The 18,788-nt window shown below is 45.2% G+C and overlaps 1 protein-coding gene across 1 annotated transcript in view; it reads right to left on the bottom strand.

Moving 5' to 3' along the window:
• Positions 1–18,788, bottom strand: part of LOC311241418 (sortilin) — a 67,808-nt gene that overhangs the window by 11,756 nt on the left and 37,264 nt on the right. The window contains 2 exon segments of the mRNA XM_084330236.1: positions 2,080–2,272; positions 3,733–3,926. Coding sequence (XP_084186362.1) covers positions 2,080–2,272; positions 3,733–3,926 — 387 coding nt within the window.

Genomic DNA, 18,788 nt, shown 5'->3' with positions numbered 1-18,788 from the left:
TTCAAAAAACGAACCAATTGTGTCTTCAGTTGATCAACTTTTATAGCTTTCCTCTAAACTTTGGTACCTCCCTATTTGTAAAAAATCATACTTCAGGAAATAATGGTATCTTGTGCCAAGCTATCCTTCATCATAAAAGTCAGTTTGGGGTTCTTCAAAAATTAATTAATGGGGTTGCTATGAAGTTCAATTTGGTTGGGAGTGTGTGTGTGTGTGTCGAGGGGGGGGGGGGGGGGGGTGACTGAGTGACTGAGAGAGGGGGAGATAAGGGGGGCATGTATAGAGAGAACAGCTGTATGTGTCTGTGTGGACACAGTGAGAGTGAGAGAGAGAGAGCGAGAGAGAGAGAGAGAGAGAGAGAGAGAGAGAGAGAGAGAGAGAGAGAGAGAGAGAGAGAGAGGGGGCAGAGTATGCAATGGGTCCCATGATACATTAAGAACAGGAGAACCGAGGCGGTTAAGTGGTCGAGCGGAGATTGCGTTCGTCACCAGCCCCGGAGCTGTGAGCTTGGTTCGCCTGTTCGAATCCAGCTCACAGCTCCGGGGTTGTCACCAGCTTGGCTGGCCGTCTGCACTGATACAATTGGCAGTATTAGAGGGTGGGAGAAGCTGGCGGGGTGGGTCCAGGTCGTTGTAAACAGCGACTCCTACAGTTCGGTCGGGGCGCCTGCTAAGCGCGGATTGGACGTGAGGGGGATAGTGTGATCCTTCCACACGCTACGCCCTCTCAATGAGAATCCGCGCTGCCAGGTGAAAAGAAGCGGTGATTGGCTGGACGTGTGTCGGAGGAAGCACGTGGTAGCCTCCACTCTCCCAAATGATCTGACTGTGGGGGGTAAAGCGCAGCGACCAGGAAGGGACTGGGAATTGGCATACGACTAACATTGGGATGGGAGAAAATCGGAGGAAAATGGAGGGGGAAAAAGACAAAAAAAAAAAAAAAAAAACAGGAGAACCGTGTAAAGTTCATAATCCAGCCCGCCCCCTGTTGTTACTCTCTATTCACAGAGTAAGTGTTTACAGAGTAAGTATTTACAGAGTAAGTACTCTGTACTTAAAGAGTAACAACGGGAGAACAGCACATTTCTGTGTAATTAAAGAATAAAAAAACAAGACTTTATAAATCACTACATACCTTATTAATGTGTAATTAAAGATTACACAATAAGATAAGATAAGATATTGCTTCATTGATCCGCTTGGGGAAATTCAGGCATCATAGCAGCATGTGCTGCACTGTATACATGTCCCCAACCACTGCACTTTATTGTCTTATCGTTGTCTCACTGTTCTGTCCTGTTTTGCACTTTATATATAAACCACATATATACCACACTATGCTCAATGACAATGACACTATGTAACAATCCATCATCTACACTCACTGCACACACATCCACATGTAAACACTCACCTTATCACTCACTTTACTCACTTTAGACACTTTAACACACTTTATATGTATCTATTATTAAAGAGATTTGCACTACATCATACTTCATTTGCACCTTACCCTAAGTTTTGTACCTCATTTCATTTCTGCATTGTACCTCACTGTTACTCATTTTACTCATTTTATGTATATTGACTGAACATTCCTTTACTTACTTTTTTCTTACTTCTTAATAACTTTTTTTTTACTTACTTTTTTTTTACTGTATGAAGCACACACTCAGGGGCTCATACAGAAACAAGCATTTCATCATAAAATATTCTGTATTTTATTATGACAAATAATAAACAAACTTGAACTACAGAAGGTTAACCTTTCACTACAACACTACCAAATGGTTAACCCTTTCACTGCGACACTACAGACAGTTAACCCTTTCACCCTTTTACAGACGGTTAACCGTCTGTAGTGCGGTAGTGAAAGGTTAACCTTCTGTAATGTGGTAGTGAAAGGTTAACCTTCTGTAGTGTGGTAGTGAAAGGGTTAAGGAGGGAACTACATCACTGACAGGAGACGACATGTTTACTTGTTGTGTTTGTACCTGTCCTCGTAAAGAATAAACCAGGACCAACATGAGTCATAATGTAAAGCGCATAATAAAGCATGTGCATAAATGAATATATTTACCACAGGTAGTCTTCTCTAGTGCAGGGGCAGGGCCGGTGATTCTTGCTCACCACATAGTCCCGCCCATTCCTACAGACGGACTGCTTCTTCATCCTACGGAAAGTCTCCTTGTAGCCCAGGATGCAGCCGTCGGTCTCCGGGTCCCCGCCCTCTGCAGAGTGGGCCAACCAATCCTCATAGTCCTGGTCACCACCTGGGAGATCAGGCGTAGAGGCCCATAAGAGTACAGCTATCATGTGGTGATTGATCAGGCGTAGAGGCCTATAAGAGTACAGCTATCATGTGGTGATTGATCAGGCGTAGAGGCCTATAAGAGTACAGCTATCATGTGGTGATTGATCAGGCGTAGAGGCCCATAAGAGTACAACTATATATGATTCAAATTGCAGGTTAAAGAAAGACCCTATGAAGAAAAAAAAGAACTGGGCCTATTTGGTTTGATTACAATGCAATCAAGACAAATTATAAAGACCAAATTCTTAATTAAACAATTAATTAAAGGAGCAATAGGAGGCCGTTGATTTTGGGCAGAACTTAGAAATCTTTTCAAATCCTTAAACCAAAATCGAGAATGCATCGTAATAATGCCTCCAAAGCCACGCCCCGCTAGTTAGCTGGCAGGAGGCTATGTGTTAGCAGCAAGTAGCTAGCAGGCAGCTACTGTATGTGTTAGCAGCAGGTAGCTAGCAGGCAGCTATGTGTTAGCAGAAGGCCTTTGTGTACACACGCAACGCTAGGTAGCTAGCAGGCAGCTATGTGTAAGCAGCAGGCCTTTGTGTACGCAGGCAACCAGGGCTTGATGTAAACTTTTTGGCTCACTAGCCACTGTGGCTAGTGGTTTTCCAAAGTCACTAGCCAAAAATCCCCGCACTCGCGCCCCCACCCAAAAAGTTATAAATATAGGTAATTTCTTCTTCACTAACCCCTGCTGGGGACAGTATCATTGTAATCATACTGCTACACGCCAACTGTACAACTGTGCTTCTGACTGTTGACTCCATTGTTTACTACTGCCTGCGACCAGTGACTCAGCCGCAAAAGGAGCTCCAGTTGGGGCAACGGCTGACTGGGACAAGATGGAGGGTGTAGATGTGGAAGAGTTGTGTTGAACCTAGCAATTACATTGTTGCTCCAAACGCCGTGAACATTATCATTGACACACCTATGCCTTGGCTGTGTTGAACCTAGCAATTATATTATTGCTCCAAACGCCGTGAACATTATCATTGACACACCTATGCAGGGCTTGACGTTAACTTTTTGGCTCACTAGCCAAAGTCACTAGCCACTCAGCATTTTCACTAGCCCTGGGCAGGTGTCAACGTCAAGCCCTGCACGCAACGCTAGGTAGCTAGCAGGCCTTTGTGTACGGATGCAACGCTTGCTAGGTAGCTAGCAGGCAGCTATGTGTAAGCAGCAGCTTACACATAGCTGCAGACTTGGTTGTTTGTTTGATTGGATGTGTTGTTTTAGCTCCTGTCCCTTTACTGGAACGACAGATACATTTTCTTTTGGTATAAAACGTCTTTTTTAGTACTATAAATTACTGTCGAGATATAATAATAAATCCTGAGAAAATGTTGCCAAAAACCGGTGGCAGACTACGGTCATCAAAATCGTAAGATGCTATTAGCTATATTTTTACAAACTCACACTCTCTAGTGACGATGCTCTGGAAGTCGATGGTAACAGCCACCCACATGGGCTGTCCGTCGGCCTCGGGCCGGTAGCCCCACACGCTGATGTTCATGGCCTTCGTACCGGGCTCAGACGCCAGGCCGGCGAAGAAGAAGGGCTGGTCGGTGAAGTTGTACGCCTTCCAACACTGACCCTGGTCTGTGGAAAACCTGAGAAATGTTGTTTACATAGTTTGCAATGAGGGCCTGGCACATCAATCAACAACTGAACAAGAGTCGGTTCAGGACGACAGCTTGAACCCTGCAATGCATGTTACAAACCCATTCATATGTACAACCAATTAATCTTCCTTGTCTATATTACTACCTACTATACTAATATGTCTCTCTACTATGCACTCAACCTTGCAGCACCCAAGTTTCAACACTGTTTGACTGAAAGAGTTGTACCCTTCCTGCTAACTTGTCCTACAGAACTTGTAAGTCGTTTTGGATAAAAGCGTCAGCTAAATGGCTAAATGTAAATGTAATGTAATGTAGTTAACATATTTGATCTTGCAATATGTTTACTTACTGATTTTTCAGATTCTTCTGTTTGGTTTGTAATGGAGAAATGCATAGCTACGTAGAAGAAATTAAATTACATTGCAGCACGACACACAGCTTTACGTACTTTACTTAAGATAAAGTAAGAAGATATTGTCAGTGGTTAATATGTATCTCACAACTGCATTCCCCAATCAAGGGATGGACCTGGTCTACTGCTGAGGCAACGGCACTTTGAGATCTGGCATCATGCCTGTCGCTGAGCCGGGGCTAACGTCATGAGGCCTGTCGCCCAGCCGGGGCTAACGTCATGATGCCTGTCGCCCAGCCGGGGCTAACGTCATGATGCCTGTCGCTGAGCCAGGGCTAACGTCATGATGCCTGTCGCTGAGCCGGGGCTAACGTCATGATGCCTGTCGCCCAGCCGGGGCTAACGTCATGATGCCTGTCGCTGAGCCGGGGCTAACGTCATGAGGCCTGTCGCCCAGCCGGGGCTAACGTCATGAGGCCTGTCGCCCAGCCGGGGCTAACGTCATGATGCCTGTCGCTGAGCCAGGGCTAACGTCATGATGCCTGTCGCTGAGCCAGGGCTAACGTCATGATGCCTGTCGCTGAGCCAGGGCTAACGTCATGATGCCTGTCGCCCAGCCGGGGCTAATGTCATGATGCCTGTCTCTCAGCCAGGGCTAACGTCATGATGCCTGTCACTCAGCCGGGGCTAACGTCATGATGCCTGTCGCTGAGCCGGGGCTAACGTCATGATGCCTGTCTCTCAGCCGGGGCTAACGTCATGATGCCTGTCGCCCAGCCGGGGCTAACGTTGAAAGGGGGCATCAAGCGAGCCAAGCGCAGTCACTCACCAGCTATGGATCGAAGAGCACTTCAACAACTCTGACCCCCGACGCACGTGGCGGGGCATCCAGGCCATTACAGATTATAAACCACCCTGATGAGCTCAATAACTGTTATGTCCGCTTTGAAAAAAGAACTATGAACTAGTTAATTTTTGAAACCATGAACTTTAGTTAAAAATGTTGAATTATGAGCTGAATTAGTTCATTTTAAAATGTGTGAACTGTGAACTGAACTAGTTCATGTTGAAAGTGAACTTTCCCAACACTGTGTAATCATACCTACTTTCATTACACTACTTAAATCCAACCTAGTTTATCCATATAACACTGTATAATAACAATGTATAATAACCCTGTACACACTGTATATACTATCTATAATAATAATAATACTAATAATAATAATACTCATATTATTTAAACTAGCTAGATTGAGAGATTATAGATTAATCATAGTCGTACCACTGTATAGAATTATACTGTACACACATTAGCTTAGCATATTTACTCCATAGTTCTTTCATATACTCCACACACATGCTATACGTGTACTTTACTGCTCCTTCGCACTCTGGTTAGATGCTAACTTCATTTAGTTGTACTTGTGCAATGACAATACATTTAATATAATATAATATAATCAATTCTTAGGCTGTTTACACATGAAGCCAAAGTTCAAGTTCAAGTTTCAAGTTTCTTTAATAGTTGTCATACAGAAGTACAGAATACTTTTATACAAAATGCTTCTTACTGTTACGCTCCAGAGACTGTGCAAGACAAGATAAGTATGAAATAAAATAGTATAGCATGTAAAATAGAAGTAAAAATAGGTCACAGTGTTCAGTATAGACATATGTACAATGTTCGATGCAGAATAGAAGTAACTGAGTTACCATACAATATACAATGTACTATGCAATGTACTAATATACAATACTATCTAGTGCAAAGCAGAAATGGGATGAGGTACAATTTAGGTACAATTTTACAGTAAGGTGTACGAGTTATAGTGCAAATCCTTTACCAATAAATATAAAGTGTGTTTAGGTGATCTAAAGTGTGGAGAGTGGGTGCTGCAGTGTGTTGTTTGTTTAAAGTGAGTGTGTGCGTGTGGATGTGTGTGCTGTGTGCATTTGATGGTTGTTGCATAGTGTTTATTGTTCGTTGAGCAGCCTGATGGCCTGGGGATAGAAGCTTCTTCTGAGTCTTTCTGTGCTCGCCTTGAGACTCCGGTATCGCTTCCCTGACCGCAGCAGTTCAAAGAGGCAGTTGTTCGGGTGGCTGGAGTCCTTGATGATTCTCTTAGCCTTACCCCTGCACCGCTTGTTGTAAATGTTCTGGAGGGTGGGAAGCCCCCCTCCAATTGTGCGTTCGGCTGAACGTGTCACTCTTTGTAGTCTGCTACGGTCTTGTGCAGTGCTATTCCCAAACCAGGAGGTGATGTTGCCAGTCAGGATGCTCTCTATTGTACATGAGTAGAAGTTCGGATCTTCTGACTGACTTGGAACTTCCTTAGGCGCCTGAGGAAGTAGAGGCGTTGTCGTGCCTTCTTCACAACACTGTCAATGTGTGTGGTCCATGTCAAGTCCTCGGATATGTGGGCTCCGAGGTACTTAAAACTGGAACTGGTTGTAAATTAATGAGAGAGAAGCTGACATAGAAAAGTGTAAAATATCAACATCTGTGATGAGTAATGGCTAGTTAGTTTACTTACTAAGTATCTCACTAATGTTCAGATGGTTGAAATGATTCAAAGAGATCTGCAGCCATATGGACACAAGATGTATGAACTGCTTGGTTCAATGACATCTGCAGCCATATGGACACAAGATGTATTAACTGCTTGGTTCAATGACATCTGCAGCCATATGGACACAAGATTTATGAACTGCTTGGTTCAATGACATCTGCAGCCATATGGACACAAGATTTATGAACTGCTTGGTTCAAAGACATCTGCAGCCAGATGGACACAATACTGTATGTATGAACTGCTTGGTTCAAAGACATCTGCAGCCATATGGACACATGTACATTTATATCTACATTTAGTCATTTAGCTGAACGCTTTTATGCAAAGCAACTTACAAGTTGTGTACAACAAGTCAGCAGGAGAGGTTCAGATCTGGCAGCTAAGGGTCAGTGGCATTGTTCGTCAAACAGGGTGGAACTTGAGTGCTACATTATGAGCAGGGGTTTATTTATTTATTTGTTTATTTAGATGGGACCAGTGGAGGTTTCTCTATGACAACACGTGAAACACAAATTCACTCATAATTCATAATTATTATTAATTTACACATATATATATTTTTTATTATTATTATTATTATTATTATTATTATTATTATTATTATTATTATTATTATTATTATTATTATTATTATTATTATTATTATTATTATTATTATTATTATTATTATTATATTTTTTATTAGAAATGTTTTCCTCTGTAAAAGAAATGCCAGTGCATTTTTTTTTTTCAAAAATGGCCAAAATGTACAGCTCTGAGCAGGCCTGCACTGCAGTAATGACTGCAGTAAATATTCGTGCAGATGGCTGCACAGGTTGACCCAGGATTAAATAAATAATAAATAATAGCCAATCAAAATAGGCTATTAACGTCATCTAAGCACAGTCTGTGCATTTAAACTCTTGCCATTGAATGGGGGATTGAATGATTGACAGCCTTGAAATCCAATACACGGAGGTTGAATGATTGACAACCTTCAAATCGAATCAGAGATTGCTGCATTGCACAGTCAAAACAGTCCAGCTGCAGTTCCGTAGGTTAGGTTTAGCTGGGGCCAATCTCAAGTTTCTCAAGTTTATTTATTAGTTGTCATACAGAAGTACAGAATACTTTTATACAAAATGTAACAGAAAGAAGCATTTTGTATAAAAGTATTCTGTACTTCTGTATGACAACTAATAAAGAAACTTGAGATTGGCCCCAGCTAAACCTACCCTACAGAACTGCAGCTGGACTGTTTTGACTGTGTAGGCACTAGGCAGCATTGAAAGAGCTCGCTAGTAGTTTAGTAAGCTGTACAGCTGTAACAACACAGTAGGGCAGGCTAAATTAAACTTTGCGCCAACATTAGGACCGAAGTATAAACCAGCAACTGAGCAACATGAAGAAGTGGACTTATGCATCTGGATCAGAAAAAAGGAAGTTGTAGTGTTTATAAAACGAAAGCCTGCTTAGCCTGGACGCTAACGTGAGCTAACGTTAGCCAGCCAAATCGTTTAGACTAGAGAACAATATGTGTCCGTAACAGTAGTGTAGTTCTAACTTCACTCGGGAGACAAAAGCCAAACATCAATTTGATGCACCAAGCTGGCTCGCGATGCACATGGCTATTGTTTACATTTTCCATGGGATTAATGCACGTGGCTCGACTCGGACTCGTCACATGGAGAAGCTGCACTATTCAACGAAAGATGAGATTGATTGATTGAAAGATCGATCGAGATACCGTCTTTATGGGTAAGTGTCTTGGCTTTATCAGTTTGTGTAACATTACTGTAACACTCCTCCTCTCTCCCTCTCCTTAATCAGAGTTTCCAACGCTATAGGTCTACAGTATATGACAGGCGTTGTACTCTTAAACAGTAATGTATATTTGTAGATCTGGTATGTCATAAATGTCTGGATGTAGCAGTACTGTCTATATCTCTGTATGTCATATATAGATGTAGCAGTACTGTCTATCTGTATGTCATGTTATGATGAATTGAAAATGGGGGACCCTGATGTAAACAAGACGAAAGTCTTTCTCTGGTCTGCATCCCCTTAACAATTGTGTGTATTGAGCCGTACTGTATTGTACCCATTCTGCAATCTGTTAAATAAAGTTTTCATTCATTCATTCATTCATTCATTCATTCATTCATTCATTCATTCATTCATTAATTCATTCATTGTCCTTGTGTTACATTAAACCCATCTGTGGCCTCGTGCAGAGGAAGATGGTAAATACATGTTAGATATTCCAATGTACAGTTTTGCATACCATTGACTCAGAATGGTCTGTTTTATTGAAATTGTCACAGCAGTATAGTTTGTTTATACTTCAGAAGTATGATATTTAAACAAGGTCCCCAAAATGAATGGAAGCTAATGAGGAGCCTGACATCTGGAAGGAATGGGGGTGTTGCAGCGTTGGGGATGTTTAAAAAATATAATTTAATATATAATGTAATAATTTGTGCTTCACCTAAAAATTTGGTCAGCAGCCTCCACTGGACGGGACAGAGCATATTACTGGACACTACAAATAAATGCAGTGTAAATACACCGGATTTAGCAAGGATGCTAATTTTCATCCGCAGTCCCCACACAAAGCATAAAAACGAAACATGCAGGCAGTGAAGCATAACATGCTATGAGACAAGGCATAAAAACATACACACAGAAAAAAGTACAAGGTATAAATGGTGCACTACAATATAATTTGACTGTACATGGTCACAGGTTTGGTTAGTAACCATTTTTTTTAGATTGAATTTAAAAGATGGAAATTATGTACAATCTCGTATGGTCAGTGGTAGATTAGGGCTGGGCGATAAAACGATAACGATAACTATCGCGATAAATTATTTCCTCGAAATAAACATGAAACGTGGTCGCAAAGTTTCGATATATCGATTTTCCAAGCTTGGCTCCGTTCAGCCTCGGCTCAGCACACTCACTAACAACAACCAACCTTACGTGATGACGTGCTACGCACAACAGCTAACAACCAATCAGTGAAGGAGATGGCCGAGAGCGACGGAGACCCGGAAGGAGACCCAGAGCGGTAGGACTCACTCCAAATGTATCATCAAGGACCAGTCGCACCCAGCACATCACCTCTTTCAGCTCCTTCCCTCAGGGAGGAGATACCGGTCAATACATGCTAAGAGTACACGATTTAAGAACAGCTTTTTCCCCCAAGCAGTTAGACTGTTAAACACTCATTGACTGTCCCCTCACGTGCACCATGCACTTACCACTGCACTTGATAATCTCTGATTACCACCCATTATGCACTTTATTATTTAAAATATTCTGTTATGTACAGTGTTATGTGTTCATGTATGTATTATGTACTACGGTCTGTGGGAGCTCCCCTGAAATTTCGTTGTATACTGTGCAATGACAATTAAAAGTCTATTCTATTCTATTCTATTCAACAAGGCTTGCTAGGCTAATTAGCTTGCACGGCGTTGTTTTATATATTTACGTGCCGAGTATGTGTGTGTGGTGAATTCTGAGGCCACGTTTATAGTAGTGGGGGTATACAGTGGAAGTCGTTTCAATATATTGTGGCGGAAGAGAGTATTTTAGTGTGATATTTAGCACATTGTCATGGAATACACCGCGTAGAAGCAACAGGCTGGCTAGGTTAACTAGCTTGCACGGCACTGTTTTATATATTTACGTGCCGAGTATGTGTGTGTTTTGAATTCTGAGGCCACGTTTATAGTAGTGTGGGAGTGGACGTCGTTTCAATATATTGTGGCGGAAGAGAGTATTTTAGTGTCATATTTATTGTCATGAGATACTCCGCTTGTCGGCTAACTGCTAACGTGCGAGGACTGATGACGACATCAACTCGACTTGAGACATTCGCAGCAGCATATTAGAAGTTAATTAAACTTGACAGACATTATATCGACGATAATTATCGATATCGAATTATATGAAAATAATTTTATAATTTTATCGCGATAACGTTTTTGGTCATATCGCCCAGCCCTATGGTAGATCATTCCAGATTAAACATCCCTGGACTGAGAGGGTGTTTTTAGCAAAGGCGGTTTGCCGGCCAGGCACTTCGCAATCCCCTCTAGTGGTTGGTCTAGTGCTATCGGGCTTCCTTTCTATGAATTCCCTCAGAGGGGTGGGTGGGCACAGACCATGTATGTAAATAACAATAGCCTGTTTAAAGTTTTTTAAATTGGCAAAACTCAAAAATGTTTACCTCTGAAGAATGTGACAGTGGTGATATGAGTGAGGTTTCTTATCGAATACTTTAAGTGCACTCTTGTATAGCTGTTCTATGGGTTTGAGGATCGTCACACATGTGCAAGACCAGTTTGTGAAGCAGTACTCAATGTGTGATAGAATCATACAGTGAAAAGAGAGGATCTAGCAGCACTGACTGTCAGGAAGGGTCTAATATGTTTGAAGTTTTGAAGGTTGAATTTGATTGTGTTTGTAACTTTCTTCACATGTTTTTTGAAGGTTGAGTCTAGCATGACCCCGAGGTACTTGAACTCTGACACAAGTTCAAGTTCCTCCCCGCCCAGAAACACATTTGAGGACTCTAACACAACAGATTTTTGCGTTCAGGAGCAGACATGAGTCTATGAGCCAGTCCTGAACACTGGTCAAGACAGAGGTTAAGACTGTTGATACCTCTGCATAGCTTTTGCCATGGGTAAATATAACAGCATCATCTGCATACATCTGGACATGTACATTGTTACACACATCAGGTAGATCATTTATAAACAGTGAGAACAGAATTGGTCCTAGTACTGATCCCTGGGGGACACCAACCGAGCAAGTGTTATTTTGTCCAGTAAGACTTGAAAATATATATTATTTTGTCATAGGTTGATTAGTTATTTTCTTGAGATTTGTCAGATAGATTACTTTAGGCATAATACAGCATGTTGAGTAACTTTGGTTATAGAGAGATATTTCTTTTTTTATCTACTTTTTCTCCCCCTTTTTTCTGTATTTTTCTCCCATCCCAATTTAGTCGTTATGCCAATTCCCCCCACCCTTCCTGGTCGATGCGCACATTTGCCCCCCACTTGCCGGTCTAGGGAGGGTTGATAGATAGAGAGATATTATTTTGTTATATAAAATAATACAGAGGAGGCATACTTTAAATATATTAAAATGATAAGGCATCTTTGAGTAAACTTCGAGTATCATTAAGTATCTTGAGGCTGAAGACAGAGTGTCCTCTTTATTTTTTTGATCTACTTTTTCTCCCCATTTCTTCTATTTTTCTCCCATCCTAATTTTCGTATTATCCAATTCTTCCCTCCCCTTTCTCGAACGTTGCTAGACTACGCCTCCCACTGGTCGGCTGCAATGTGGACGAAGCCTTGCATCACGTGTCCCCTCCGGTACACGAGGAGGCAGCCGTCGCATCTTTTCACCTGTACAGCGCGATCTCTCAGTGGCGAGGAGTAACGCGTGGGAGGCTCACGCTGCCCCCGATACTTCCTGATTCTGCTGTACAGGCGCACCAACCGACCTGTAGGAGTCGCTGTCAGAGAGTGTCCTCTTTTTAAAAAAAATCACAATATGGTCACCCTTGAAGTCGCATGATAATTCACTTAATAAAATAATGACGAGTCAGCCTCCTAAAAAGACAAAAGTTAGTGACACGACTCACACCGCCGCCGCCAACCCAGCCAAAGTAAGGACAATCAATCAATGGTCAAATAAATATTTGATTAAGGAATATAATATGCCTTTTTGTATTATTTCTGTGTATCAGCAAAATGTATATATTTTTATGTTAGACATTGAGGGAAATTAAGATTCTCAGATTTTTTACAAACCGCCGCTTATCAACTAACCGGTTAATCGGCAGGTGACGTATGTTGCTCAGTAGTTGCTGATGTCTGCTCAGGAGGTTTGAGTGTTTGCTCAGACCGAAAAAAAATTAGAGGGAACATTGCCCGGAACCCAAACTGCATAGGATGTAGTGGGGTGTGACCTTTGTCTATATGTTTAATAATGTGTGTAAAGTACTTGAGTAATTGTACTTTGTTACAATACTTAAGTACTGTTTTTGGGGATTTGTACTTTACTCAAGTATTATTAGGTTTGTATACTTGTACTTTTACTCAATTACAGTTCAGAGAAAAAAAACATACTTTTTACTCCTTACATTTAAAATGCAGACCTACAAAGTACAAAGTACAAATCTCGCAGGTCCATCTATTTAAATTTGTATATTTGTTTTTAGCCAGATACTCAGACTTTTACTTGAGTACGGTTTTGAGACGGTACCCATACTTTCACTTACGTATCATTCCTGGGTACTTTTTAAACCCCTGATTATGAGGGAATAGTAGTATAGACATATTAGCATATTAGGTAGTAGTATAGGGATAGTAACATAGTAGATACTAGTATAGTAGTGAAGTACATAAAGTACATAATTTGTATTATTATATTGTTTGAGGAAGTGTGTTTCTAGTCAACAGCGGAACGGTGGGAAGTCCATTCCACCATCGCGGAGTGAGGACAGAGAATAGCCTGCTTCCCTTTGACGAACCCCCCAAGGACAGAGAGTAGCCCGCTTCGCTTCGATGAACCCCCCAAGGACAGAGAATAGCCCGCTTCGCTTTGATGAACCCCCCAAGTAGAGAATATCTAGACAGCGCCTCTATAACAGACGGTCCTGCACAGTAGCGCAGCGACCGGAAGAGGAAGTTGAGACGCTACTTGTAAATACACCTGCAATCGTCCGAGACTTGTTTGTATATTGTTTTCTTCTTTTATTAAACTGGATGGAACAAATGGAATATCGTTCTTATTTATATACAAACATCTGGATGTAGTCCAACGGATATGATCAGTGGATCAGAGGACGACGACGAGGTGCGCAAACAGACCACGGAGAAAGTCGGATAGTCGATGGAGCCGTCGGCAAACAACACAGCACCTTGTCGACTTAAAGGACCAGGACACTGTTAACGTCGACAATTGGTATGGATTTTTTGCTTTCATGTAAAGGATAATTTCATTGGATTATAGTGGACTTTTATTATTAGTTCCAATGGAAGATGCCAAAAGGGATTATTTTTTTGGAGCTACAGCTATAGTCTGAAGTAATTTTTATACATTGGAAGCAAGCTATTAATTATTCATCCAAATAACTGACAATGGTGCTTATAAATGCAGAGTGCCCTATTGAGGATTGTGACTATGTAGCTGAGCATGTAGCGGCGGCCGTGGTGGCGGCCATGTTAAGTGTACACGCCACTATACATGTCGCAGGCGCAGCCCCCTGGGCGCCGGGGGCAAATGCTCAAATGGAGAAGCTAAAGCGTCCCTCCATAGCACTGGCCGGAACGGGCGAGGCCTGGTCATACTTCGTAACCCGCTGGGGTGAGTATAAAACAGGCACCAAGCTGGTCGGGCCCAACATAGTTTCACAGCTACTGGAGTGCTGCGAGGAGGATCTGAGGAAGGACCTCACACGCGCGGCAGGCAGGAGCCTAGCGGGCAACGACGAGGAGGACGTCCTCGCTGCCATGAAGGCACTCGCCGTTCGCGCAGAGAACACCATGGTAGCTCGGGCAGCCCTGTCTAAGATGCGGCAGGGTTATGAAGAGCCCATCCGGTCGTTCCACGCCCGCATCAAGGGGCAGGCGGACACGTGCAAGTACCAGATGAAATGCACTAGGACAGGGTGCGATCAAGTCAACGACTTCACGGAAGAGATCCTACGTGACGTGATTGCCCGTGGCATTGCAGATTCGGAAATACAGCTCGACCTGCTCGGTGAAAAGAACCAGAACATGCCACTAAAGGACATGATAGAGTATATCAAGGCTAAGGAGTCTGGAAAGCGCTCGGCATCGCGCCTGCTTGACCCTCAGAGCGCGGACACGGTCAGCAGTTCGTACAGGCGGGTGAGACAACAGGACACCCGCGCCAGAGGAGGAGCCAGGCTAGAGAAACCAAAGGCCAAGCCCGAAGGGGTATGCATCCACTGCGGCGAGGTGGGCCACGGCAAAACACCCCAGTGGCACGCCAGATGTGCAGAGTGCCCCGCATACGGTAAAAGGTGTCGGAAGTGTGGCCACCAGAATCACCTCGAGAGGGCCTGCCTGGGTGGCCGATCGACTAGGCCCCCACCCGGAGAGACTGACTGGACGTGTGACGAGCAGACAGCAGCATTCGTTGAGCTATGCACAATCAGCACAGATGGCGAGTTACGCACGCTTCCCCTCGCTCACCACCTGTACGATGACATGTGCGACAAGTGGATGAAGCGTGCGTCCAGCCCGCAGCCATACGTCAACCTCACTCTCACCACCGAGCACGAGGATTACAAGGCTCTGGGTTTTGACCTCCTAAAACGCACCCGTGCAGTATCCCTGCCTGCTATGGCCGATACGGGATGCCAAAGCTGCCTGATCGGCATTAAAGTCGCTCAACAAATGGGCCTAAGCACAGAGGACCTCATCCCCGTATCCATGACCATGAAGGCTGCGAACAATAAGGGAATTCGGATCCTCGGAGCTGCGGTAGTCAGATTCGCCGGCAACAGTGGTGACGCTCGAAGGTTGGAGACACGCCAACCTTTAGCGCACCCACGGTGGACTTTGTGGGCTTTACAATCACCATGCAGTCGCTACCTGGAGGCGATACACGACTTCCCACAACCATGTAATGTCACGGACATCAGGTCGTGGTTCGGGCTGGTCAACCAGGTGGTCTACGCCTTCAGTATGGCCAAGCGTATGCAGCCATTCCGGAATCTCCTGAAGAGTGGAGAACGCTTCGAGTAGTCCACGGAGTTGGAAGACATATTCCGTGAGTCAAAGGATGTGATCATCGAAGAAATTTAGCGTGGTGTCCGCATTTTTGACAAAACCAGGCCAACATGTATCGCCACGGACTGGTCAAAGGAGGGCATTGGATTCTGGTTATTCCAGAAACATTGCCGATGTATGCCAGTCAGACCCTTCTGCTGCACTGATGGGTGGAAGATAACCCTGGTTGGCAGCAGATTCACGCATGCGGCGGAGTCCAGATACGCGCCCATAGAGGACGAGGCTCTTGCGGTCGCAGACGCATTGGACAAGGCACGCTACTTTGTGTTGGGATGCGAGGACTTGATTGTAGTAGTAGACCATAAGCCGCTGCTGAGACTCCTTGCAGACAGGGCGCTTGATGACATAACAAACCCCCGCCTACGGAACCTCAAGGAGAAGACCTTGCGTTATTGTTTCCGCATCTTGCATGTCCCGGGCATGAGGAACAAGGCGGCGGACGCCATGTCACGTAGGCCGGTTGGCACCACACGGCCATCACTTATGGACCTTCCGGATGACAACGCCCACCTCCCACCCAGTACGTACACTGATGTACTGTCCTTCCTACGCCAGACCGAGCCAGGGAATGACGATGACACTGAGGAGGATGACCTGGCATGGTGTGCTGCGGGCCTTGAATCATTGCGGTCAGTGACATGGGATCGTGTCAGGGAGGCCACCAGCAGCGATGGTGAGATGCGCACCGTGGAGGAAATGGCGACGGACGGCATCCCTGACTCAAAATTCGAGATGCCGACGACGATCCGTGACTTCCACCAGTACCGTGAGAACATCACATCATGGGGTGGTCCTGTACAAGGACAGGGTAATTATACCACTCTCACTCCGCAGAGAAGTGCTGAGCGCCCTACACGCTGCCCACCAGGGTGTATCGATGATGACCGCCCGCGCAGAATCCTGTGTGTTCTGGCCAGGCATGTCGGCTGACAGCAGCGCCACTCGGAGGAACTGCGAGCACTGCCACCGGATGGCACCTTCACAGCCTGGAGCGCCGCCAACCCCGCCGATCCCAGTTGTTTACCCCTTTCAGGCGGTGTGTTCAGACTTCTTCATGCACAGGGGCGTGCACTACCTCGTGACGGTGGACCGGTACTCAAACTGGCCAATCATCTCGAAGGCGACGAGGGCGCCGCCGGCCTCATAAATCACCTACGTCGGGCCTTCATGACGTACGGGACGCCAGAAGAGCTCACATCGGAAGGGGGCCCAGAGTTCACCTCCACCGAGACCAGGTCATTTCTATACAGATGGGGCGTACACCACCGCCTCTCATCTGTGGCCTTCCTCCACAGCAACTGCCGCGCTGAGATTAGGGTAAAGACAATGAAACGCCTTATCACTGACAACACCGGCCCAAAGGGGGAGCTTGACACAGATGCTGTGCATAGAGCGATCCTGCAATATCGTAACACACCTGACCCTGACACAAAAATATCTCCGGCAATGTGTGTCTTCGGCCACCCGATACGTGACTTCATCCCGGTTGTACCTGGGAAGTACAGACCACACGAGACCTGGCGTGAGACACTGGCGGTAAGGGAGGAGGCTCTCCGTAAACGCCACATCCGCACGGCGGATGCCTGGGCGGAGCACACAAAACGCCTCCCGCCACTCATGGTAGGGGACATGGTCCGTGTACAGAACCAGACAGGGCCCTACCCCAACAAATGGGACAGGACAGGCAGTGTTGTGGAGGTACGCCAGCATGACCAATACGTGGTCAAGATCGACGGCTCGGGCAGAGTCACACTTCGGAACAGGAGGTTCCTGCGCAGGTTCAGCCCTGTTCGCAACAACCTTCCACCTCCTCGATCAATTTACGACGACCTGGCGACCCGTGTCACCGTACCACCAGCACTCCTTGTGACACCACGTCTGCCTGACCCCAACTGCGACCTTGTGTCCCTCACATCGCCACCGGTACTCACGTTGGCGAGCCAACCCCGGCATGGGACGCCGCCTGCTTCGCACACGATCCTTCAGGCGTCACCACCGGCCCCTTTGGACCCGGGAGCCGATCCCCCACCGGGGCCCACTGTGTGTCGTCCCCTGCACCTACAGTAGGGCGGACTTACGCCGATCCACCAGGGCGACCAGAGTGCCTGCCTGGCACAGGGACTATTCCATGGGCTAGTCACATAATGGACACATGATTTATAGTCACATAACCTGGGTGTGGGTTATACAGGTATTTGTCCACATTTTTGTGGGTTCGTTTATTATTATTTCTCAGCCTTTACACAGTATGTTAAAGACTCTGGGGGAGATAGAGAATATCTAGACAGTGCCTCTATAACAGACGGTCCTGCACAGTAGCGCAGTGACCGGAACAGGAAGTTGAGACGCTACTTGTAAATACACCTGCAATCGTCCGAGACTTGTTTGTATATTGTTTTCTTCTTTTATTAAACTGGATGGAACAAATGGAATATCGTTCTTATTTACCAAGGACAGAGAGTAGCCCGCTTCGCTTCGATGAACCCCCCAAGGACAGAGAGTAGCCTGCTTCCCTTTGATGAACCCCCCAGGACAGAGAGTAGCCCGCTTCGCTTCGATGAACCCCCCAAGGACAGAGAGTAGCCCGCTTCGCTTCGATGAACCCCCCAGGACAGAGAGTAGCCCGCTTCGCTTCGATGAACCCCCCAAGGACAGAGAATAGCCCGCTTCGCTTCGATGAACCCCCCAAGGACAGAGAATAGCCCGCTTCGCTTCGATGAACCCCCCAAGAACAGAGAATAGCCCGCTTCGCTTCGATGAACCCCCCAAGGACAGAGAGTAGGCTTGGGCGGTATGACGGTATACCAGGGTATTTAGAAATCCAGACGGTATTGGAAATCAATACCGTCAAAATCACAGATGCGTTTCAGTATAATTACACTGAAACAGAGTTTTGACAGTGGTTGGTTGTAGTGCACACACGCGCCGCCGCCAGCAGAGGGTGAGACCAGTCCTCACTAGTAGAGCGAGTGGATCACAACGGTGTTCACGTTTTACGGTAATGTTGCGACAGTGCTGTGAAAATACCGTAAAGCGTTGTGGTAATGAGAGTTGATGTGTGTGTTGTTGTGGAGCAAGCAAATAAACT

The sequence above is a fragment of the Notolepis coatsorum genome (genome assembly GCF_963971535.1).
Source record: "Notolepis coatsorum genome assembly, chromosome: 15".
NCBI classification, from domain to species: domain Eukaryota; kingdom Metazoa; phylum Chordata; class Actinopteri; order Aulopiformes; family Paralepididae; genus Notolepis; species Notolepis coatsorum.
This window is presented reverse-complemented; position numbering and strand designations above follow the sequence as displayed.